The 24,755-nt window shown below is 33.4% G+C and overlaps 3 protein-coding genes across 9 annotated transcripts; 2 read left to right on the plus strand and 1 right to left on the minus strand.

Annotated features, from left to right (window-relative positions):
- Positions 1–4,441: 4,441 nt before the first annotated feature.
- Positions 4,442–9,628, plus strand: LOC125193288 (uncharacterized). Of its 6 annotated transcripts, none has more exons than XM_089057068.1 (10): positions 4,442–4,646; positions 4,729–4,973; positions 5,310–5,510; positions 5,600–5,722; positions 5,814–5,851; positions 5,934–6,036; positions 6,138–8,438; positions 8,589–8,741; positions 8,913–8,977; positions 9,076–9,628. In XM_089057068.1, the coding sequence occupies exons 2-10, from the start codon at positions 4,896–4,898 to the stop codon at positions 9,308–9,310; spliced, it is 3,297 nt and encodes a 1,098-aa protein (XP_088913194.1). In that variant the 5' UTR covers positions 4,442–4,646; positions 4,729–4,895; the 3' UTR covers positions 9,311–9,628. The 6 variants fall into 6 exon arrangements, with proteins under 6 accessions (XP_088913194.1, XP_088913193.1, XP_088913192.1 ...); XM_089057067.1 differs by having other exon boundaries at positions 4,442–4,634; XM_089057066.1 differs by having other exon boundaries at positions 4,442–4,973.
- Positions 9,629–10,878: 1,250 nt separating this feature from the next.
- On the minus strand, positions 10,879–12,210 carry LOC125197361 (protein LURP-one-related 11-like). The gene is made up of 3 exons (XM_048096094.2): positions 11,882–12,210; positions 11,554–11,787; positions 10,879–11,193 (listed from the first exon to the last, which is right to left on the minus strand). Exons 1-3 carry the CDS (start codon positions 12,119–12,121, stop codon positions 11,059–11,061), a joined length of 609 nt encoding a protein of 202 aa, XP_047952051.1. The 5' UTR covers positions 12,122–12,210; the 3' UTR covers positions 10,879–11,058.
- A 7,717-nt stretch (positions 12,211–19,927) lies between these two features.
- LOC125197348 (putative LRR receptor-like serine/threonine-protein kinase At1g63430) lies at positions 19,928–24,206 on the plus strand. Of its 2 annotated transcripts, XM_048096083.2 has the most exons (14): positions 19,928–20,165; positions 20,416–20,529; positions 20,716–20,854; positions 20,968–21,039; positions 21,132–21,275; positions 21,362–21,511; positions 21,885–22,001; positions 22,081–22,145; positions 22,228–22,485; positions 22,575–22,780; positions 22,862–22,994; positions 23,076–23,233; positions 23,306–23,521; positions 23,616–24,206. In XM_048096083.2, exons 2-14 carry the CDS (start codon positions 20,457–20,459, stop codon positions 23,856–23,858), a joined length of 1,974 nt encoding a protein of 657 aa, XP_047952040.2. In that variant the 5' UTR covers positions 19,928–20,165; positions 20,416–20,456; the 3' UTR covers positions 23,859–24,206. The 2 variants fall into 2 exon arrangements, with proteins under 2 accessions (XP_047952040.2, XP_047952039.2); XM_048096082.2 differs by having other exon boundaries at positions 19,929–20,529.
- The last annotated feature ends 549 nt before the right edge of the window (positions 24,207–24,755 follow it).

Raw genomic sequence — 24,755 nt, forward strand, 5'->3', positions numbered from 1 at the left:
GCTCGTTAACTTAGCTTCATTACTCAATCAGATGTTAAGTACGCCATCTTTGTTGATTTGATGCTTTGTTGCGATTAGATTAGACTCGATTTTTGAGGCTTTCGTTGTTTGGATTTACTTAAATTAGATTTGAATGATGTCTTTCTTTTTCCTTTTGTGTCGCTTGTCCTTATAACATACTTTTGGCTCGCCAATAGAACATTTTAAAAAAAAATTATAAGCATAAATCAAAACAATAATTATACTATATGATAAGACATACATTTATAATTTCTTTACTATTAGAGAATATTTGAGAAAAAATATTTTGACATTAATGAAGGGTTTCTGCTTCAAGGAATTGGCAGCATGTGCACATTTGTTAGTTGGTTTGACTACATAAAAATGGTAATAATTACAAACAAAACAATTAAAAATAATGCACTCTCTCTTATCTCATGTCTCATTAGTCATTACACATGAATTGTTTTTGAGTGGTGGTCCGACCACGTTGTTTTTGGTACAATTTGCATAATCCCACCCTGTTATTGTCACACACCACACACTCAATTATATACATATGTGATGAAATATATATAAATGTAAATGAAATATAATCTTGGTCCCTAGCCAAATTGTAGAGTTATTTGTGGCCCCCTTTGTAAAAAGGTGTAGTAGTTTACCAACTAAATTGTGTTAAAATGACTACTCATTGCCTTTTACAGAAATGACACAAACTTTTATTCTATAAAATCCATACCATGGTAATGCTAATGGTCCTATCCAAAATCATAAAATTTTTAATAGATATGTTAGTTGAAGCATATATACTTGTAATGAAAGTAAAAGATTTCATGATGTTTACATACATCTTTAAATTAAAATACAAGATAAAATAAGAAAAAAAACGGAAATTTAAGTTGTACATATATCAAATTTATGAAATGAGATAACTGCAAGTTAATGAATTACTATTGTAATTTGATGATCTGGGTCTTAAAAATATTATAATAAAACATCTTAAAATATTTGATTATCTTTTATAGTTATCAATTTTATAAAATAAAATTTGAAATTTTAAACTAATGATAAATGATTAAAATAGAATATAATAATTTAACTTCGACTCTAAATAATGTTGGTGCAAAGAATGAGAACAAATAAATTAATAGCCACAATTACTATATAAAATTGGTGTGAGAAGGCAAATATGAAAATAGTTAAACATCAATTAACTTTATTAATTTAATATTATTGTTTATGAGTCGTGGAAGATCAAAGATATACTAAAGCTTTTCCGATTCTGATTATATTAATCATTTCCACACCAAATAATGCTAAACATTTTATAGTAATATTTTATTCACAATATATTCTTTTTATTAGAATATATACATGTTACGTCGTTACTCTTTAGTACTTTGGTCTGTTGATTATAAAACGAAGTGCACAGTGAGTAGATCTGTATATATAATTAATGATTAAGTAAATAATGTTTTAATGTAATCTCTTTGCTTTTAATAAACTCTTACTTAAACTGAATTTTCATAAATATGTCATTATCATATATAAAGAAAATATTAGGCAGAAAATTGCCAAATATTATAAGTTACATTATTTAATATTGGTCTAAAATTTTGTCTATAAAGAGCATTTTATGGTTAAAAGGTCGTTTTCTTAACATAAACTAATCACCCACTTATTTATGTCCTTATTTAATTCACCTGCAAATGTATTAATAAATTAATTGACTACTTGTACGTACTGTAGGGTAATTGTGTGTGTGTGTGTGTGTGAAATATATGTAAGAAATATTTTATTAATTCGACTCATGTTTCTTCTATTTTTGACGTATCCCATGTGATATAATTGTACTTCTTATATTATTAAATTGAGAATTTAATTCAATTGCTATCCCTTAAACTTTAGTTCTCTTGGCCCCTACACTTCATATAAATTTGGGAAAGTTGAAAATAATAGATTGGGAAAATATATATTCTACGGTACATGGGGCAAATATTAAATAGAAGCACATTTATCCTAATTATAGTGACTGGATTTGATAATTTAACCTAAAAATATCTGAAAATGAACAAAAAATCACATCAGCCGAAATAAAGAGTATTAAAGTAGCAAAAGTGTCTGTGCACTTTGGAAAATAGATTTTTAAAGAAGTTTCTTGCCATAAAAGGTGACAAATTTCGGTTATGAATTACCTTTATTTATCGAATCAGAAAATTTTGATTTGACAACTCATCATTCGACTTCTTTTTAAAACAAGACTGTCAAATACACTAAAAAATAGCCACAACTATTACTCTCTCCGTCCAACAATAAGAGTCTCATTTCTTATCGGTGCAGGTATTAAGAAATATTAAGAAAAGTGGGTGGAAGAAAGTTAGTGGAATAGGGGTCCCACTTGTATATATTAGTTTTAAATGATATGTGAGTGGAATGAGTTGGTGGAATGTGGGGCCTCTTTACCATTTATGGTAATTATGAACAGAGACTCCTATTCGTGGACGGACTAAAATGGAGAAATGGAACTCCTATTCGCGGACGGGAGAGTATATAATAATTACTTTAACACCTATATAGTGAATAAAGATAAATAATATCATCATTAAGTTTTATAAAACAAATAGTGAATAGGTCTAAATTCAATGAAATAATAATGGAATCATTTATTTGAAATTAGAATTTCATAATAATATGTAAACTACTAATAAGGATACATAATTTTCCTTTTATGTTAACCTTTTGTTTTATATATTAGTATTATTTTTAGTTTTTGTTATTTTCCTTTTGTATTTGTTAGTTTGTTTTCCCTTTTCTCAACTTTTTTTAAACAAATATTTTAAATTTAATTTTTGGAAATGATTCGATTAGTATTTTGTAAGGAGGAAACATCGAATATATAAGAATATTTTAAAATAGTTAGATTAGAGGTATCTTTTTAAAAGAAATTAAATGATTACCACAATTGATTCGTTTATAGTCACACCGTAAGGTATGGGAGCTTGGTTATTTCATAAATGTGATGTCGGTGGTTCCATTTGGTTATATTTAAAGTAAAAAATTATTGTGTGACAATAACTACTCGTATCATGATAAAATATTATCAATCTCTTAACATTTAATAAATTCTACTCAACTTTGATATGAAGAAGATTAAAAGCACTATTATTTAACGTGTCACGCCTGATATGAATAAGGATTATTGAAAATATTCTTATTTAATTCATCACACGCCTATAATATGAATAAAGATTATTCATATCGCTATACAATATACACAAATTAAGGAGTATTTCATATTTTGGCCTCATTATTAATTCTCAATATCATTAGAGATTGAAAAACACGAAACATTAAAACTGGTCTGCCTTTTTTAAAAGAAAAGCTCTCTAAAGAACAATCTAAAGAACAATTTATCAATTAAAATAAAGAATTTTGCGAAGATTATTGCTACTTTTGACTTTTGTTTTATCCGCCGTGCTAAATGCATATTCTTAAGCTTTTATTTTATAATTTCGTAATACCCAATTGCAATAAAATGATTGTTTTTATGTGGTGACAACATAAAGTGAGTTACTTGCAATTATTTGAAAATAAATAAGTAAATTCACATTTGTGCATCTCTAGCAATTATGTCCCACCACTAATATTTCCAAAATTGACTTCGAGTTTAGTAATCTATTTAGAAAGGAAATTACTAGTATTGTAAAGATCATAAATGAAATTCACTAACTTAACATTAATATGATGAATTAATCTTGTTTTAAAAATAAACAAATTAACAACATAATTTAAATTGATATTGAATATATGCTCATTTTATGATTTTGGTCCTATACTTTATCTGTTGAATTTTTGCATCCTGAATATTTCAACTCAGATCACAATTGGTCATACACTAACAATTCCGTCAATTTTTAAACAGTTTTAACTCGATTTTCACCGAATTTTAAACCGTTTTAACCCGAATGGGACTGTTAAACCATCAAAATCGGGTTAAAACCGATTAAAAATTGATGGAATTGTTAGTGTATGACCAATTGTGATCCGAGTTGAAATATTCAGGATATAAAAATTCAAAAGATAAAATATATGATCAAAATCGTAAAATAGACATATATTCAGGCAGTTCTGGCATTTACTATAATTTAAATTCATATGTTACAATTCCATATCGCCCCCCATATCAAATGAAAACAACCGTTCTACAGAGGGCATTTCTGTAAACATAGACAAAAATAATTAGCAAAAATCCAGAAATATTAAAATACTGTAGTATGTATAAATTACACCTAATAAATTCATGGTTATCTTAATTTGACCACAGAAGCTTCCCACTCCCATTATTTAATTCCTCTTTTTCCACTACCAAGAAATATTAAATACTTTTCGAAATACATAAAAACGGAAATTTGAATAATAAATAAAGAGTTGTCATAATAATGCCTCTCTCATTCATACAGAAATACTGTTACGTATAGAGAGAGAGAGATCAGATTTTAGTGAGAGAAAACCGTTTCTCAGCTCAAACAGAGCATTGAACGCAGCGAAAATAGCAGAGAGAAGCAGCTTTAGATCTGCGTTTCGCTGATTTCTCTCGTTTTTAGTTGCGGTTTCCTCAGTTTCGGCATTAACAAGTGAGGATTGCAGTGAGTTTCATTCAGCATTGATCCGATTGATTGGCCGCTTGAATTTGAGCGCGTTTCGATTTTGTTTTGGCTTTTTTCCTAGCTCGGAAAGCGAATTGGAGCTCGGATTGCATTGATGATGTTTTGAGCGGATGGTGATTCTGCGGCGGCGGTCGCCGGAGCTCAGGTGAGCTTCTGGCGGAGCTCCGGCGGGTTCGTGAAGAGTGAGATCAGAAGGTGATGCTGAGGTGCGGGTGAAGTAGGGGGAAAATGTTTAAGTCGGCGAGGTGGAGGAGCGAGAAGAACAAGGTCAAAGTAGTGTTTAAGCTGCAGTTTCATGCAGCTAAGGTGAATTACTCTCTCTGATTGCGCATGTTGTGTTTGTTTGTTTGTATTAGTGTGTGCCTATTTTTGATTGGATGTGGTAATGCATTTGAAGATTGAGAGCAAAGCGAAAACAGATTGGATCTTTTGGAATAAGTGGTGATGTGATGGGAGGTGTTGTGAATTGATAGGCTAGATGTTGTTTAGCATTTGAGTTTTCTGTGTATTTTGCAATGGATTTGGACTAGTATTGTTTTTTCCATCATTCGGTTTGGAGTCTTATGCTGGAAATTTGTACTATTGAGACTAAAATTTGATGAAATTATTGAATTTGTGATGATCACTCTTTTGAAATGCTAGGTGCCACAAATTGGAGGGGATGCATTGATGATATCTGTTGTTCCTGCGGATGTTGGGAAGCCAACAGTTAAATCGGATAAGGCATCCGTTCGAGATGGGAGTTGTTTCTGGGAGAATCCAGTGTACGAGACTGTGAAGTTCAATCGAGAGCCAAAAACAGGGAAGATTCAGGAGAGGATATACTACTTTGTTGTAGGGACGGTATGGAATGTTGCACAGATGATATTTATGCTTTGCTCTGCTGCCAAGCAATGATCCAAAGCTAACATTTCTCTTATGTTGTGCGATAGGGGTCGTCTAAAGGTGGAGTTCTTGGAGAAGCCTCAATTGATTTCTCAAACTATGTGGAGTTAAATAAGGTTTCCTTGGTTGCTCTTCCCCTCAAGAACTCAAAAACCGAAGCTGTTTTGAATGTAAGTCCTCCTATTTGAAACCATGACATACATTTGTTTAGCTTGGATTGATGTTTCGTTATTTGCTTGCTATATTAATGTATCTCTACAGATATCAATTCAGAGGATGCAAGAGTCTACTGATGAGAGGTGCTGTTGATTATTATAGTTATTTTTTCTCTAAACTTGTTACTAAGCTCCAATGAACTGAGAGTGATTATTGTTCCTGCAGAGAGATTGAAGAAACTGAGACTGTGAAAATATATAAAGAAAACAGCCTCAAGTCGCAGTTGGATAACGGTGACAAAGATGGAAATGTAAAGAGTAGTTCTGATGTAATCTCTCGTTCTGCATTCTTGTTTTCATAAACTACTTTCCTTGGTAGAACTCAAGTTGATAGTCGTAATTGATTGTGCTTTGTTTCCTTTTCTTTAAGCAGGATCAGCCATTGAACAAGACTGTTTCCCCCATTGTTGAATTCAATGGCAACCGTCGAGCATCTAGTGGATCTGATCTCACAGTTTCAAGCTCTGATGGCAGTTCTGGAGTTGAGATACCATGGCAACCTCAAATCAAGAATAGCAGTGTCCATCAGGATCCAGCTGCAGTTCTACCATCTTCGAGGCTGAACTCTGATGCTTTGCCTGCAGTGTATGAAGAGCATCAAAGGTCACAGTGGGATTGGTTAGGTAGTTCTGCCCTTGAAGTTAGTACAGACGACTCGTCTGACACTCCAAGAGATACCTTCCTGAGGCAGAATTCAGACGAGTCCTCGGATATTGTGATAGAGAAGCTCAAATCCGAAGTTGCTGCTTTATCTAGACAAGCAGAGATGTCTGAGTTAGAACTTCAGACTCTTCGGAAGCAGATTGTGAAGGAGAGCAAAAGGGGGCAAGATCTTTTCAGAGAGCTTGCTTGCGTGAGAGAGGAAAGAGATGCTCTGAAGGGAGAATGTGGTATACTTAAAGCTTCAAAGAGTCGAGACGAAGGAAAAAATCGAACTAATTCGCGAGTTGAGGGAAGGGAGGGTTATGCAATGGTTGAAGAACTGAGACAAGAGCTGAATCATGCTAAAGAACTAAATGCCAATCTCAGAGTTCAACTTCAAAAGACGCAGGAATCAAACTCTGAACTATTGCTTGCAGTGAAGGACCTTGATGAGATGTTGGAGCAGAAAGACAGAGAGATATTGAACCTGTCTAATGGATCATCAACTAAAGACATGGAAGAAAAATCTCACGAAGCAGGCGACAAACGTCGATTAGACACTGACAATGAAGATGAAGAACAAAAGGCTCTTGAGGAGCTCGTGAAGGAGCATGATGATACAAAGGAAGCATATCTTCTAGAACAACAGATCATGGACATGCGTACTGAAATAGAAATCTACAAGCGAGACAAAGACGAGCTTGAGATGCAAATGGAGCAGCTTGCTCTTGATTATGAAATCATGAAGCAAGAGAATCATGAAATGTCATATAAGCTAGAGCAGAGCGAGCTTCAGGAGCAGCTGAAAATGCAGTATGAATGTTCGTCAACGTATGCTACTACTCATGATCTTGAAATGCAGATAGAAAACCTAGAGAATGAACTCAAAAGGCGATCAAAAGAATCTGAGGATGCATATCATGAACTTGAAATGCAGATAGAAAAACTTGAGAATGAACTCAAAAGGCAATCAAAAGAGTCAGCGGATGCATTTTCCAAAGTTAGTGAATTAGAAGCTCATGTCAAGAGCTTGGAGGAAGACATTGATAACCAAGCACAAGGATTCGAAGCTGATCTGGAATCTCTTATGAGCTCGAAAGTGGAGCAGGAGCAGCGAGCTATAAGAGCTGAAGAAACATTGAGAAAAACACGGTCGCAAAATGCTAGCACAGCAAAGAGGATTCAGGAGGAATTTAGAAGGCTTTCTGTGCAGCTGGCGACTACATTTGAATCCAATGAGAAACTGGCCGCCAAATCTCTAGCAGAAGGGAACGAGCTTCGTCTACAGAAATTCCATTTAGAAGAAGTGATCAAGAAAGCTTCTGAAGAACATCAATCAGTCAAGACTAGTTATGAGGATAGTTTGAGTCAGCTAGCCAGTCAGGTGAAATCCATGGCTAATCAAATAGAAAAGATGCAGTCAGACATTGATGAAAAAACATTGCAGCTTGAATATCAGAAAAAGCAGACCGAAGAAACCCAAGGGCTCCTCGAAGAAGAAGTTTTAAGGCTCAAGGATGAGATTGAGACATGCAGAGCAGTGAATAAAACGTTGTCGGAGGACTTAAGGAGTAAGGAGACACTGTTGCATGAGTTGGAACAAATGAGGAACTCCGTTAAGGAAATGGAGTCACTTGTGGAGCATGGGAATGAAGAAAGAACTGTGCTAGAAAACAGGATTACATTACTGAAAAATGATGCCAAGGACTCAGAGAAGGAATTGAATAAAATGAGATGTCTTCTAGAAGAAAAAGAATCGATTGTTTGGAATTTGCAGGCAGAGCTAGATTCTCTTCACTCACAGTACGATGAAATAAAGCATTCTCTATCGGAGCATGAGTTGGAAAATGGGGAGTTGAGGGAAAAAGTTTCTCAACTAAAAGAAGACTTGAAGAAGAATGAAGATGCCCTCAGAAGCATGGAGAAGAAGATGAAGGATGTAATCAAAGAAACTTCAAAAACTATCAAGCCTGTTCTTCGTGGCTCCAAAGAAGTCGTAGATCTTAAGGAGAGAATTAAGCTACTTGAGGTAAATCTGCACCTTATCGACTCTTGTCACATGTCATTACATGTTGTACTGTAATGCATCCTCGACTACAAAGAGTAAGAGAAACGGTGTTTCTTAAATTTATAATGGGCTATCATATGTCAGATTTTGATTCCAAACTCGTGATTTCAGGGTCAGATCGAGTTAAGGGAAAGTACTCTGGAAATATCAAGTAATGCATTTCTTGAGAGGGAAAAGGATCTTCTTTACAAAATCGAAGAGTTAGAACGACGAATGGAAGTGCTCAACCAAACCACCATTCAATATGAAAATGCACTTGAAAAGGTGTGTAAAATTTGCTGTGTTTGCTTTGATCTGATTAGCCTTAGAATCTCCACAGTTACATATTGGAGACAAAAAAAGATTGTTTATCGAACTCTCCTCATGACGATGATGAAATAGCCTACAAACTATTTATTTCACAGATGTCTAAACAATGTTTCCTCCTTATTGCAGATTTCCGATGCTAGATCCGCTGAAGAATCAACAAATGGTGATGAAGATTCATCCAATCTTAACCGGTACGTGCCATTATCAATGCATTTCTCACATTGCTGATATATAAATCCGCTCTGCTTGCAAATGGTACTGAGAATAAAGATTGCATCGATATTTGCAGCCACAACGACAGTCTACCAGACACACAAGACTGTTCTAGGCATCATAACGAAGTAACGAATGAAATGGAACTGCTGAAGGAGAGAAACGCATTGATGGAGGCGGAACTGAAGGACATGCAAGAGAGATATTCAGAAATAAGTCTCAAGTTTGCAGAAGTTGAAGGCGAACGACAACAACTCGTGATGAAAGTACGCAACCTCAAGAACAAAAAGAATCATCGTAGCGCTGCCTAAGCCTGTTCGGCTCAGTATGTAGGTATGTTAACAACCGGCGCTTGGGTGGACTCATATTGACAGATTTTGCAGAGTATTTCAAGAATAAATTTTTTGTAAATTATATATAAATGTGGTTGTTTCTTCATTTCATTGAATGTAATACAAAATCTTCAAGGGTCATTTCACCATTGCAGAAGTCTGCCTCAGTAGCTGATTCTTTTTTTTCTCTTTTTCTTTCTTTATTTTTTTGATTCTGTAATATACTTTGCTTTGTTGGCATATGCAGAGACTAGTGAAGTATTTATTTATGAATATATCACATAAATTGTTCTTACATTCGGGTTGGGTACTGGTATCTGCACTCGCGAAATCCTATTTTTTCCTATTCGATCCCGGCCTAATTCAGCTTCCCGGGTATCTGAATACCCGCATCGGGTATCCGTACCCGAAATTAGCTTAAAAAACAGTCAATTTCCTCAAAAGCCTTATCCATATTTGTGTGCATGTCTAGATCAATCAAGATCCAAATACAGTATATACTCCTATTATTGATCAAGCCAGATATATTAATCCCACCATCTACCTTTAATCCTACATCACTTGTTTCTGCACATAAATAAAAATAAAATAAAATCACCAGACTATCATGGCTTGTGACATTACAAATAAGTCGGCATCGTCGCCATTAAAGTCAATTTCCACTACTTGCAGTATTATAAGTAGGCTCCATGATATATATCCAAATTTACAAGATGCAAAACAAAATTTTGACATCTAATTGACATGTGACTTTTTCATGGTGTAATTTTGGGTGGGGAAAGGGATAACTAAACTCTTATCTATTTTGCATTGGAAAATGACTCAAATTAAAATAAGATGAAGATAAGTATAATCTTTAATGAAAGGTAGTGGCTGCTTGGATTAATATACTAAGACAAAAGTAGTTGTTAAACTTAGCCTTCTTTGGCTCAAGAACTAATTTTCTTATCTATATGTATTGTGCACGAATGGACTCTCCAAAATGTGTGGTTAAAGTTGTGACAAGCACTTATAGCTATTATCATAATCATTATCAATAATAATTGTAACATTCATTGAGGCATGGTCATTTAATTAATGTCCTAAGTGATAGTAGTATGGTCTATTTGGGTTATTCACAACAAGACAATATTCCACGTGCTACGACCTGAATAAACACTTATTTTCGCTCTTTGATAATTAGACTGGAGGCTGATGCCCAAACTTCTCATTCTTGTCGGGACCCGTGATTGATAATTTAAGTGATGCTAGGGATTTGATGAGATCCGGGACTTCGGTGAAAGATGGGATACCCTAAGATCATGAATATTGGCATGCCGACTTCACTTTCTTGCTATTCGTATAGTGGTTGACTCTCGCATAAGTTTGGATGGTGTTCGGGATTTCCCGTTATGATCTTGGTTTGTTGTTGGGTATATCTTTTTGGCTTTTATTGGTTATCATTTTACCTTTGATCGTTAGGTATTTTTCAAACATGAACGCAGCTAGAGTTAGTGTTTCCTTTGTTCAAAATAATTTAGTATTATCAATACATGTGGAGCTTCTCAAGTACAATATTTTTTATGAATTAGGAAATACATATATTCATCTCATCATATATAGTATATTAATATGTACATGAACTACAAAATACATAAAACCTTTTCCCTATTCAAAAACCTAATCGATCATCTCTGTGAATTTCTCTTCTAATTTCCACATAAAACTTTGTATTTATATACACATATTTACATCCTATTGTTGATCAAACCATAGATGGTGACAAGAGCCATAATTAGAGATTGATCAGCATTTGATTCCACCATTAGCGTAACCACGTCATTTCCCAATGGAATCCCTTCTGATGATTGCTTTTGAACTGCCTGCACAAACACAAACACACACATAAATACAAGTAAATTTCCAATTAATTGATACTAGTAAAAAGTTTTTATCTCTCGAGAAATGTCACGTAATTTATTTTATGTGGCCAACATCCCGTTTACTAGTACATTATTTGCTTACTTTTACGCATTTATTTTGATGTTTATACATCCAAATTAAATTATTATTGACGTTATTAAATACACAAATTAAATAAAAATTTAAAGCAATAAATAAGTAAATAAAATAACATATCGAGCTTTAATTTTCCGATAATTTGTAACAATAATTTACTTCAATAAAGTTCTTTTAAGAAATTAGAATCGAACTAAATATACAACGTAAAATGTGTCTAGTACCTCAGCAAGAAGGTGGCCTGAAAATTCATCTACAATCTTGAGTGAAGCTTTCCCTTCCAATCCTATGATTCTATAATAACTTTCACTATTTTCCTCCAATTTAAGAACAACACGACACGAAATTTCTCTCCCAAAAATTGTGTGATTTCTCCTCACTTTAAACCATGGCTTCTTCTCTTCTTTGCCACCTTTTGAGTGCTTAAAACCTTCCCAAAACCCCCAAAAATATAGTTTCTGCCAAAAAAACCACCACCATAAATTAATTATTTAATTAATTAATTAACCAAATTTCATTCGAATAATGAATGAATTTATGCAAAAAACCTACCTTTCGATACATAGAGAACAATGTTTGGCCACTTGAATCCATGAGATAGACTTTTCTACTGCATTTTTTCTGATAATTATCGACTCGGAAAACGACTTCACCTCCTGAGTTGAACACAGTGCAGCCGTTTCCATGGAACACCAGAGATTTCATCCACACTGTGAATGTTTCTCTCTCCCTCTCCGGTGAAGAGAGAGAAGAGCTACTCACTGATCTATTTGGATGTATTTTTGTCATCATGAGATAGGTTTCTTCAATATTATGAATGTATATATAAGTTTGTTACAAAGAGAGTATTTATGTGGATGGATAATAGTGATCGATAATTTGAGTGACATTAGGAAGTGAACGGGCTCGAATACTTAAAGGAAGAGGTGTGATTCGCTTTTACTATTGATGGATTGACACTTGCCATTCTGTCATTTCGAGTTTTTCATTGTATCAAAAAAATATAAATGGATAAAAGTCGTTTAAGTGAGGAAGTTTGGTTGAATTCACGGCGGACCCATAGGGTTTGAGAATTTTAAATCAAACTTTTTTTTTACCAATTGCTCCATCCATTTATAAAACAACATCGTTTTATTGAAATAAGAAAATGAAAAACAAAAGAAAACTTAATTAATTTAATGAAACAATGTCGTTTTGAGTATTGTCAGAAGAGGTTGTTTAGAACACAGATTAGACAACTGAAAAAAATTGAAACTTGGTGATTTTGTTTTTAAACTTTATGGGATTGATTAAAATTTGAACAAATTTTGTGATTCAAGTGACTATTATTCCTTATGTAAATCATGTTTCATGCTTGGATGAATTCTTGTCTATATATATTATGCACATGCATGTAGGGACGTAATCCACATGAAAAAATGATAATTAAATTAATTAACCATTCTAAACCATTGGAGAAGTTTAGAGGTTTTACTAATTCTAATCAGAACTTATCTATCTAAAAGATTATTGGAAACCATGATTGGTTAATTTAATGCAGTTTGTGATTATTAAATTATACTATTTCACTTTAGTAGGTAGCTCTTGTTCAATGAACTAATTAGCAGAGATTAACTAAGAAATAAATATTAGTTGTAAACCAGCAACTATCTACGCAGCGCCAGCAATATATATGAAAATTTTGATGGTGATAATGTTAATATTTGTAATTTTGTTGCAAGTTGTTGCATGCTTCATTTATTATATGTACTTTTGGTTAAATTGAATTGTTTGTCTAATAAATTATGTCAAGCCATTGTTGACTTAAATAGTTATTTTTCAATTTGTTTAAGTAATAAAACTAGGTATTATACGTGTGTGCTTCGTTGATCAAGTGGTAATGTGATTAATGTCTTAAGCCAAAAGCCTTGGGTTTGAAACCATTGTGACTATTGATGTCAATTGGGCTAACACGCTCGGGTTTGGGCCAATCCACTCGGATTTTCAAGCTATTTGGGTGTGGGTTATTCGGGATATGAATTTTCGACCCTAACCCTAAATCTTCGGGTTTCGAGCTAATCCACGGGCTATTCAGATCAAAAGTGATCTCATATGTTACTTCTATCAAATCCAATATTCTAACTTACAAAAAAATAAATTGTCACAAATAGTAAATTAGTAAGTGATCAAGAGAAGGAATTGAAAATTGAAATAAAATACGTAAACATATCGTGAACCTAACTACAATTAAATGGAAATCATGTATTTCAAATGAGTTGAATGACATTCATAATTGTATACCCAAAAAATAAATTCTAACTTTCCATTTGAGAGAGAAGACATGATTACCATATATCAACGATGCGTTTAATAATGATATTGTAATATATACATCATATTATATTTTTTATTTTATTTTTATTTAAAATGCTCAACCCATGGGCTAACCCACAACCCACCCGGGCCAGCCCGCATAATCCGCCGACCCGAACGGGTCAAGCCCGTGTAGCCCTATTCTGCATTCGGGTTGGGTCCAACCCTAACCCTATAATTTTACCGGATTATTTGGGTCGATCCGTAGGTTTTGGGCTAGATTGGCATCCCTGTCTGTGACACAACTTTAAAAAAATTAATTTATCTATTAAAAAACTAGGTATCAATATATCACATACCATCTGAACTCACTATTTACTCTTGATGGGACACTTTCTTCGCAAACCAGATAAATGCGTAGGTGATTAACAATTTGGAATAGGCTATTTGCATCGTTCTACATATATATGTAGATTGTAATACATAAGTTCATATCAACGAAGCGATTCACCTTAAAAATATATTCTCAAATAAAATTAACAAACTTAACTTCTATCGTTTTTTTTATTATTATTCTACACTTGTGTAAAGTGTTGACTTTGTGATATCGTGTCAATGCATGAATGTATGTCGGGCACAATATAATTATGAATATTTTAACTATCGAAAAAGTATGCATGATAGTGTGATCATAGTTTTAATTAATTAAATCTTTAATTAATTGTCCAAGATAATGTAGGGCATGTCCCATCACTTAGCTAAATATAACACTTAATTGATAATGCTGTTAATTAATCAAGGTTAGTGTTAATTAGTGGATTGTGGATTGTGGATTGATGATATTGATTCCAATAATAACCACTTTGCCCGTTAGCCGGTGGTTGATTATTACCTATGGCCACAGTAAGTTAGGCACATACCTAATTAACACTTTTAATTAAGAAAAAAAAAATTAACTGCATCCATAAAATGGAATATTTCATTCTTAGTGGAACATGCTCTATATTTATTCCACATCCAACCTAAATCTTCAAGATCGAAGGGCTAAAAATGATTCTAAGTTGAAGTTGATTAAATCGAAAACACTTCTTATGATAAAAACTTGGATCCAATTTCCACCATTAAATCATTAAGATCTGTGATGGATTTATCACCTTATTAAATGAATTTATGATTTTGGGTTCAAATTAAATTATGAATAATTTCATACTTATTTTGTTTTGCAGCTTAAATAACTATTCATAATGGTGTAGTGAAAGCCCACTTTCAATTATTTGGATAATACTAGATCTAATTGGACCTTTATTGGAGTCCCCACCAAAGATCAAAGCCCACTTTCAAAAGATATTTTTATGAAAATGGGCTTGACAAAATATACTCCATGTAGAAAAACTGATTTGATATGTACTCCATTATCTATTTAGGGTAGTAATAAAATACAAACTCATATATTATACAAATTTCAAACTATGATTCTAAGTTGAAGTTGATTAAATCAAAAAACAAAAAAGAACGTTGACACTGTGTTGACACTGAATCATTAAAAAATATCAACAAATGACAAAATAGTAGCAACAAAAAATGTCAATACAATGTCAACACAATATCAACACAGTATCAACCGTTGACATTGTGTTAACATTTTCTATTGCTGCTATTTTGTCATCTGTTGATATTTTCTAACGGTTCAGATCATAGTTTTGAGCTTGTGAAATATATAGAATTTATATTTAATCACATCCCTATATTTATATATATCCATCTCATATGGAATTTTCATCCTAACTTTTCATTTGCCCAACTTTGGAAATTCTAGTTAAATTGTCAATTAAGAGAGGTATAATTGCTAATTAGATTGTACTACTGCTTTTGGTGAGAAAATAAAAAATTTCAATTAGAAGCATGAATTTATCCTAACTAGTTGTATTAAATGGAGTAGAATTTTGTTGCTAACACACTATTTATGGCTAATTGGATAGCTATGAAGAAAGCTGAGAGGAAAGTGCAATAAATGTGCTTTGTTCCTTCCTTTGAAAGCACGAATAGTAGTTCATGAATATATAGTTATAGAAGCAGATGGACCACCCCCACCCCATTTAATTTGGCATCTTCCTTTATTTTATTTTATTTTTTATTCTTAAGATTTATTTGCCTTACCTCAACAATGTATAATATGTGTTCATGTTATTGTTTAGAGAGGGATTAAATAAGTTAATTAATTAAGTATATCTAATTGTGTGTATATATATACTATGACATAGTTTTCTAATTGTGATTAAAATATAATTAGCTTTTTAATATGTGAGCTATGGCATATTACAAGCTATAATCCACTATGAGTGAATGTTTAGGTATCTATTAAAAGTCATAGATTGTACCAAAAATTTTCAACACCTACTTACTTTGTTTAGTTATCATAAAGTATTATTATTGAAAGCTGATTATTAGTAGTATTTCTGATTAATTATTCAGAGACATTTCTTAATTAGCAGGCTATCAGCCACACTAAATTATGACCAAGTTTTTATGATGAAAATACATGAATTTAATAGGACCAACTTTGACAGGGCATTGATCTTCAATCTTGATGGTGTTCAGATAGAAACATAATTCAATGTTTTCAGGTCAAACTATTTTTTTTATTACATAGCATATAGTAATTTAATACATGGCGACAGCCGCACTACCATTGTCCAGTTTTAATAATTCTCAAGACTGTTATTGATCAAATTTCACATAAATAGTACGGACTACAAACCCATTAAATATGAGGTGCAAATCAATTAAATATGAGTAGGTATTAATGCATTTAATTAAAGGCATATGAAGTTGTTAGGATAGTACAATGGCTTACACATATATAGGATTTGAATAAGTCACAAATAGCTACTATATACTATATAAATTAAACCTTAATTGCAAACAAATCAATCTACTTTAATTCGCGTGTATTGAAAACTAATCAACCAGGAGATTATTTTTCAGTTTATTTGGTGGAAGTTATAATTTCCTTTAGATTTTTCTTTAATTAATTGAACCGATACAAATGAATAGAAACTTAAATTGCACTCCTATAAACAAAACGAAAACGAAAAGACAAATTATTTATTCAAACACATTGTTAATAGAGTTATTATATGTATATTTTAAAGTGTGTAGTTTTTCCTACTATTAGAATGTCATATAGTAATTAGTTTAAGCATTTACATAAAATATTTTGTTTAACACAAACCATAGTGAAATGTGTTGCTGTGAATTGCAAATATTGAAAAAAAAAAAGGTTTGTATTTATGTGAAAAGGGAGTATGTGCAGGCCAAGAGACCTTCACCTATAAAAGTAGAAATATTTAAAGTGGGATACTTATAAATTAATTTATGACTCCAAAATTTATTAGTTAAATTCTGAATGGGACAGCATAACAACCAAATCATAATTTTGGGAAGTAAGGTATGCTCCTTTATTTGAAGTATATGATGTTTACCACAATATATACATAGAAAACAAGACTATGTGGAATAATGGACATAAGCATTATTCAATTAATGGTTGGTCGAACCTTTTTTTAATGCATGTTTGGTGACATATGGGTATATTTATCAATGTGTTACAAAACTCAAGTTATATGTATAACCCTATGTAATATATATTTGGTAATACTATTATATCAGTTCATTGTTAAACAAATTCTATTCCAAATGAAAGATAAACAAATTCGGTATATCACTGCAGTAATTAAAACATAATTGAATCAAAATTATAAGTACATATATACGTATACACAATTAAATAACAACTTAATTTTCTAGTTCAGAGCAATTAATTTATTAGTAGCATAACATGTCGTGATATGTATGCAAAATTCAATCTTATTGCAGAATTATATCCGAAGGTCATTTTAGACAATACGAAGGTCACTCTTAGTTTGTTTTTAGGCCATATAGTAAATATGATCTAAAATAATCTAAAAATGACATCCGAATTTTATAAATTGACCTAAAATAAACTAAAATCACCTAAAAACAAATTAATAATGTTCTATAATGATCTAAAATAAACTAACAATGACGGGTTAGACAATTCAGCACTATAAATTAGTTCGACATCGATTATAATATGTTACATAACTCCTTAAATAATTATAGCAAACTTTAATATTTAAGAATTCTCTCTATAAATTGCAGGAGTCAAAAGAAAGATTAATAATTGTAGCAAACTTTAAATTACAAGAGTCAAATAATTTATAGCCAACTTCAAATAATTTCAAAAAGTTTGATAATGATATGTGAAGACAATAAATATTCCAATGAAGAACGAGGCAAACATAAAAGGGTCAAAGAAAAGATTGAAAATGCACATGCGAAGTGATATTAAAGAAAGACTAAACCCACACCTTCAAACTTGACGTACCACGAAAAGTCTAACTAATTGTTTATTAATTTATTTCTAAATAACTATTAAATTGTATAGAATTATATGATACATCCATCTTCAATTAAACCTCATAAAACGGATACTCAACTTTGAATATGGAATTGTATTAATTTTTTTTTATAAATAAATAAATAAATAGAAATTTTAAATTTTGTGTATTATTGTTAATGAGATGAAATAAGTGTTTGATGAAAATGAAACTATGGCCTAACTCATTTATTTTATTACTTACTTGAAACTTACCATCAAGCAAAGACCATCCTCTCATTAGAACATATTCGAACTCAAATCGCTAAAAAAATAATTGTCTCATAGTGACAGAGACAGCATTCAACAATTATATTGTCTGTAAATTTAAAATTATATGTATTCATATTAAATTTTATTATCTTTAATTAAACCAATTAATACAGACATGTGGGACAGGGAGGGGAGCGGCTGTGTTCGTCATCTTTAAGAAAATAAACATTGTTTATTGTATTATTATTATTATTATTATAAAAAATACTAGTAGTCCTAGATGTAATAAGAGTGGAACGGAAAATAAAATATTCATAAATTTTAATGCCAATAGATATCCGAGGGGATATAATAGCTAATTGGGTTTCTCGAAATTTATTGAAATTATATTATCTTAAAAGAAATGATAATTACATATTATATTATCCACGAGCTTTACGACATTCAATTTTATAAAAACACGAATACGCATATGTAACAAAAGTATTAAATTAAATACTCCATACAACTGATAATAGACTTTAGACAAAGATTGAAATCGAAATATATTTTATAGTACATAATTTTTTGGTGTGGACTTAAAGCTTATTTACCACAAGCTTTGCACCTAATTAGTTAACAGCTAATTAGGTTGTTAACAGCTGTTTAAAAGTACACTACTTGTTTTTCCTACCTATTAAAGTCTATTCTCCCACTTTGATTAAGCGAAAAATCACCGTCACTAATAATTTTGCTAATTAAATTATTAGTACTGTTTTATGTCATGATATGAAACTACAAATATATACCACCAAAATTGCAAGTTTTTGCATAATTATTATATGCATTAGCATAGTCCATATAGATATGAATCCAATATTTGATATACTACTACATATAGAAGCTTTTCATTAAATGTTACTTTTATCTATAATAATTAATGTACGTATAATGTAATTAGATGTGTAATAAGCAATCTTAAATATAATATCAACATTCAAGAAATTAGTTTCAAATTATGGAAATTATAGCTCCTTTGGGACAATTTACCTAACCCCCATCACATAATTCTATATTTAATCAAATTATATAGTAATAAATAAATAGCTGATGGGTAAATGAAAATATGAGATGGACATAACCACATAAATATAATTTCTCATATTTTAATTCAATTTCATCAACTAGATTTAGGATTATGAATTCATTATAAATCAAAGTCCTCTATTATCTCAATAAAACATAGAAAAAATATTGTTTCAAAAAGGAATTAATATAATAATATTTCCTTCCTTCCCCACATGTTCCATGTAACCAGATACTATATTTTAAGAAATTTGTGAAAAAAAAAAAAAATTAATTTCACCTCTATATCATTAATCTCATTATAAAAATTAGTAAAATGAATTATTATAATATGATATCTATTTATTAAATATAATAAAATTTTAAAAATATAAAATTATGATCACATGCCACTTGAAAAAGAAGAAAAAGAAATGCATGGATTATTAAGAAAAAGAAAGAACAAAGGTAGGAATGTGAAAGCAAGAGGTGTTCTTGAATCTTGATCCCATAATTACAATGATTAGCTTAAGCAAAAGCTAATTAACCACTAAAACCCCTCTCCCATTTTTTTCCTGCTTTGTCCTCATCTTTCAGCATCAAACATAACTGAGAAATTCAAATTCATTCCATTTTAATGCCAATTTCTTTACTCCCAAAACCAAAATCACATAAAAACATTCTGCCTTTTTCCTGCTATAGCCTTGATTTTCTGTTCAATTTATCCATTTTCTTTCTCTCTCTGACACCAAACACCTCTCTTTGAATCCAAGTCTTCCTCATTTGTGGAAACTCCTTCTCATTTTCCAGTAGCCTTTGCTTTCATCGGTAGTTACTGATTTTGATTCAAGATTTGCTACCAAGCTTGCTATCTTTTAATTCCCCACATTCTTAGTGCAAAAAAAGATAGAATCTTGGCTTTCTTATTCTGGTTTTGTTTCTCTTTCTCTTTCTCTTCTTTCATAAACCCACCTTCTTCTTCATCTGCTTTTTAGCTTCACCCTTTTTAGCACTTTTTCCCCTTTTTCTTGAGTTTTATTTTGTGGGTCTCTTGATTTTGGTTGTTGTTGTTGTTTAGATGAGTTCTTGAGTGTGGAGGGGTTGTGTGTGGTAAAAAAGATGATATCTTTACCTCTTTTGCTCGGTTTAGGACTCTTCTTCACCGATTGCTTCGCATTTCCCTCAAATGAAGGTAAATTTTCAGCTTCCAAGACTTCACAGATCTTGATTTGTGATTGAAAGTTACTCTTCTCAAGAAGTATGCTAGTGCTTGTCTCTCTAAGATCTTAAATTTGAAGTCTTTTGTATGAAGTAGAGAGAGTTTAATCTTTATATGCATGATCTCTCTGACCAATATAAAATCTGGATTTTGTTATAGTTGAAGCTTTGACTGCTTTCAAGAGAGCTATATTTGAGGACCCTTTGCTGGTGCTGTCAAATTGGAACCCTCTTGTTTCAGATCCTTGCAATTGGTCCGGCGTTTATTGCTCGAACGCGGGAGACCACGTCGTAAAGATGTAAGATTTCGATTTCCGTATGTGTAATGTAGTGAGCTATGATGTTTGGATGTGCTACATTTCTTGAAAAATTGGATCTTTGATGGTATAGTTTGCTGGTTGTAATTGTGCAGTAATATATCTGATGCATCTATAAAAGGGTTTATTGCACCGGAGTTTCACAAGCTCTCTGCCTTGCAAGAGTTGTAAGCTTTCTATCCCATTAGGCCGTTAGTGGTTTTTCGACTGTGGCTTGGCGATTGTGTTGAACGAGTCCCCACCCTCTTGATTTTGACAGACTTTTGCATGGGAATTTGTTGATTGGTACCATACCTAAGGAGATTGGCCGGCTGACGAACCTCAGGGTGTTGGATTTGGGGTCGAACCAGCTGACAGGCTCAATCCCACACGAGATTGGTAACTTAACCGGCATCCAGAAAATGTGCGTGGGAAAATAGTGTTGAATATGAAGTTGCATTGTGGATTTTGTATGATCTTTGTTGGTTTATATGTTTTTCCTTTTTGCAGAAACCTTCAGTCCAATGTGTTAACTGGGAAATTGCCTTACGAACTCGGGACCCTAAGATACCTTGAGGAGCTTCGGCTCGATAGAAACAAGCTTCTAGGAACTATCCCTGCTGCGAATGGCTCTGATTTTTCGCCTGTCAAGCATGGAATGTAAGTAGCGAGCTTTATCGATCCTCAAATATGCTATAGCTTGTGCTTCATATCTGTAAGGGAGTCGGGACAGATCCCAAGCACTGGTCTGGTTTTTCTAATGCTCGTCTAATGATTTGATTTGTGGTTTTTTTATCGAACCAAATACGTTTGCTATGTTGTCAAAGTCAGTTTCTCCAATAAGAAATCCCTTCACATTTTTGGATTCATAGATGTTGTATTTGGTTTAGCTGTCGATACCAAGATTCTGTAGGTGTTTGCTTTTTGAATCGAAGTAAATGTTCGGTGGCAAATTTCTTAGCGCGTGAAAATGTCTGCACTGCATTTACTAGACTAGGAATAGTACTGCTCAAAACTGACATGCTTCGTTTAGGTATGCTTCGAATACCAGCCATTTGGGGTTTTGCGGAGCCTCCCAATTGAAAGTATTCGACTTATCACACAACTTTTTCGTTGGAAGCATTCCCGGTTGCTTGGACTACGTACCTAGGTACTTACTGTATATTGTTTATTGTATGTCTTCCCTTACCATTATTTTGTTTTTAACATTCTTGTTTTTCTTATAATAGATCGAGTTTTCTCGGGAACTGCCTTCAAGATAAGGATCCCAAGCAGCGTCCTGCTGCGCAATGTGGTAAACCCCGTAGCTTTTGCACGTTGCGTAACTTATGTCACAATGATACGTGTATACAATGAACCTTGAAATGCGGGTGCAGGTAATGCTTCGCCTAATAAAACTCACACGGGAGTCAACGCGAAGCACAAGCCTATTGAAGATCGGCCGTCAGGACATCAATCGAGGAGCTCAAAACCAGTGTGGATCTTGGTTCTTGAAATAGTGACGGGGTTCTTGATTGGTTCGCTCTTTGTGGTTGCTGTTTTCACCATCGCTCACAAGTGGAAGAGACGGCCTTCGATCATTATTCCGTGGAAGAAGTCTTCGAGCACAAAAGATTACATGACCATGTACATAGGTTCGTTTCTTGTTTGTCTCAGCGTGCTTATTCGATCCTGTTCAAAGCTATCATGAAAACAATTTCTTGGTTCTTGATTGCTCGTGCAGATTCTGAGGCAATGAAGGATGTCGTGAAATATAGCAGAGAAGAGCTCGAGTTAGCCTGTGAGGATTTCAGCAACATCATCGGTTCGTCTCCGGATAGTGTGGTATACAAAGGCACTGTGAAAGGCGGGCCCGAGATTGCTGTGATATCTTTCTGTATCAAAGAAGATCAATGGACAGGTTATCTGGAGCTTTACTTTCAAAAAGAGGTATTCCTTTCTCGATACGTTTAAACGAGCGTGTTCGATGATCTTGATATTTATCGAAAACGAACTGCTTCCATGGATCAGGTGGCTGACTTAGCTAGATTAAACCATGAAAACACCGGGAAACTGCTTGGCTATTGCAGAGAAAGCAGCCCGTTTACGAGGATGCTGGTGTTCGAGTATGCATCTAACGGGACACTTCACGAACACCTTCACTGTGAGTTCCGAGTTTCAAATATCTCGAATCTAGGAAACAGAGTCGTGCTTATAAACGAGCCTATTTGATTCGCTTTTGCAGATGGGGAAGGATGCCAGTTTTCTTGGACGCGGCGAATGAAAATTATCATCGGGATTGCTCGGGGGCTTAAGTATCTGCACACGCAGCTCGACCCTCCGTTTACTATATCGGAGTTGAATTCTAGTTCCGTCTATCTGACCGACGACTTCTCCCCTAAGGTGAAGTTGCCTACTTACCTACTCGTGTCGTGCTGTGTAAATTACTTAGTCGTGCTATTGCGTTTCCCTCAGCTCGTTGATTTCGAATGCTGGAAGACGATAATCTCGAGATCGGAGAAGAGCTCAGGGACGATAAGCAACGAAGGAGCGGTTTGCATCCTTCCGAGCTCGATGGAGGGTCGTCATCTAGACGTGCAGGGCAACATCTACGCGTTCGGGATTCTCTTACTCGAGATTGTGAGTGGAAGGCCTCCATATTGCAAAGAGAAAGGGTGCTTAGTCGACTGGGTGAGCTAGCGATCACGATTCACGACCGACTCTTTTATTTGTCGTACCATGTCTTGATTATATGAACACGGGTTCTATTGCTTTTCGACTGCAGGCAAAAGAGTTCTTAGAAATCCCAGACGTGATGTCGTACGTAGTGGATCGCGAGCTGAAGCATTTCCGATACGAGGACCTCAAAGTGATATGCGAGGTGGTGAACCTGTGCATCCATCCTAACTCGAGCCAGAGGACGACCATGCGGGAGCTGTGCTCAATGTTGGAGAATGGGATCGACACTTCCATATCGGCGGAGATGAAGTCATCGCTGGCTTGGGCTGAGCTCGCGCTCGGCTTGTGACGGGATCGTTCAATCTAACACTGTACATGTGAAAAAAGACGGGTACCCGGATACTACTCGAATTCTAACCTTTGGTGGTCGTGCGTGCGTGTGATGTGTAGTCGTAGGTTTCGAGATCCTCCGACGCGTATGTGAGTCGTCGGGGGATCCCTCGTGCAACGTGAAATCGTAGATTACGACGACGTCGTAAGTAACTTGGAAGCTCTCATTCTTTGTATATTTAAGGCCTCAAAATGAAAAGTTGGTCTACTTGCATTAAGACAGGAGATTTAGGTTTGATTATGGTCTAACATGTTATGACAATGATGTCTGTTACAAATTGATATATAGCCAACCTTACTGAAATAAGCTTGTTTAGCTTTTCAAGATTAACTTATTTTGAGATTGTCACGTGATTAATTTTGAATATGGAAAGAATGGGATTCGTAAGTCAAGATCCCATTAATTTTGGAATGGATTTGGGTTTGGGTTTGGATTTGAATTTAATAATTTCTCTTAATTCATCATATTACTTGTTAATTTTCGATGCTTTGAATATATCAGGATTATTACTCCCTCCTTCCCATAATAGATGTCATATTTTCCTTTTTAGTTTATCCCACAAAAATTGTCACATTTTCTTTTATGGAAAAAGTTCTCTCTCACATTATTATAAATATATTATTTTCTCTTCCATTTAATATATAAAACAATACCTTCTAAAATCTCATATCATTCATCTACTATGAGAAGGAGAGCACATTATTTACTGTCTAATTTCTAACAAATACTTTTATTATTCGTCATATAATGGTAATCTTATTGTGTTGTTATATTAATATATAAGTTTTTATAAATAATCTCAGATTTCTATCGGTTCTTATATATATATATGAATGTAAGAATGTTGTCCAATTA

The sequence above is a fragment of the Salvia hispanica genome, chromosome 4 (assembly GCF_029641045.1).
Source record: "Salvia hispanica isolate PSC_SH4W2 chromosome 4, Shi_PSC_v1, whole genome shotgun sequence".
Lineage (NCBI taxonomy): Eukaryota > Viridiplantae > Streptophyta > Magnoliopsida > Lamiales > Lamiaceae > Salvia > Salvia hispanica.

What these genes read in the sequence shown, in the direction of transcription:
- LOC125197348 (XM_048096083.2), top strand. Translation starts at nt 20,457, where the DNA reads ATGATATCTTTACCTCTTTTGCTCGGTTTAGGACTCTTCTTCACCGAT. An exon ending in TTAACCGGCATCCAGAAAAT is followed by an intron (nt 21,276 to 21,361) that starts GTGCGTGGGAAA and finishes TCCTTTTTGCAG; the next exon opens with AAACCTTCAGTCCAATGTGT. An exon ending in AGCTTTACTTTCAAAAAGAG is followed by an intron (nt 22,781 to 22,861) that starts GTATTCCTTTCT and finishes TCCATGGATCAG; the next exon opens with GTGGCTGACTTAGCTAGATT.
- LOC125193288 (XM_089057066.1), top strand. Translation starts at nt 4,896, where the DNA reads ATGTTTAAGTCGGCGAGGTGGAGGAGCGAGAAGAACAAGGTCAAAGTA. An exon ending in AAACCGAAGCTGTTTTGAAT is followed by an intron (nt 5,723 to 5,813) that starts GTAAGTCCTCCT and finishes GTATCTCTACAG; the next exon opens with ATATCAATTCAGAGGATGCA. An exon ending in ATGTAAAGAGTAGTTCTGAT is followed by an intron (nt 6,037 to 6,137) that starts GTAATCTCTCGT and finishes CTTTTCTTTAAG; the next exon opens with CAGGATCAGCCATTGAACAA.
- LOC125197361 (XM_048096094.2), bottom strand. Translation starts at nt 12,121, where the DNA reads ATGATGACAAAAATACATCCAAATAGATCAGTGAGTAGCTCTTCTCTC. An exon ending in TGTTCTCTATGTATCGAAAG is followed by an intron (nt 11,788 to 11,881) that starts GTAGGTTTTTTG and finishes TTTTTTTGGCAG; the next exon opens with AAACTATATTTTTGGGGGTT. An exon ending in CAGGCCACCTTCTTGCTGAG is followed by an intron (nt 11,194 to 11,553) that starts GTACTAGACACA and finishes GTGTTTGTGCAG; the next exon opens with GCAGTTCAAAAGCAATCATC.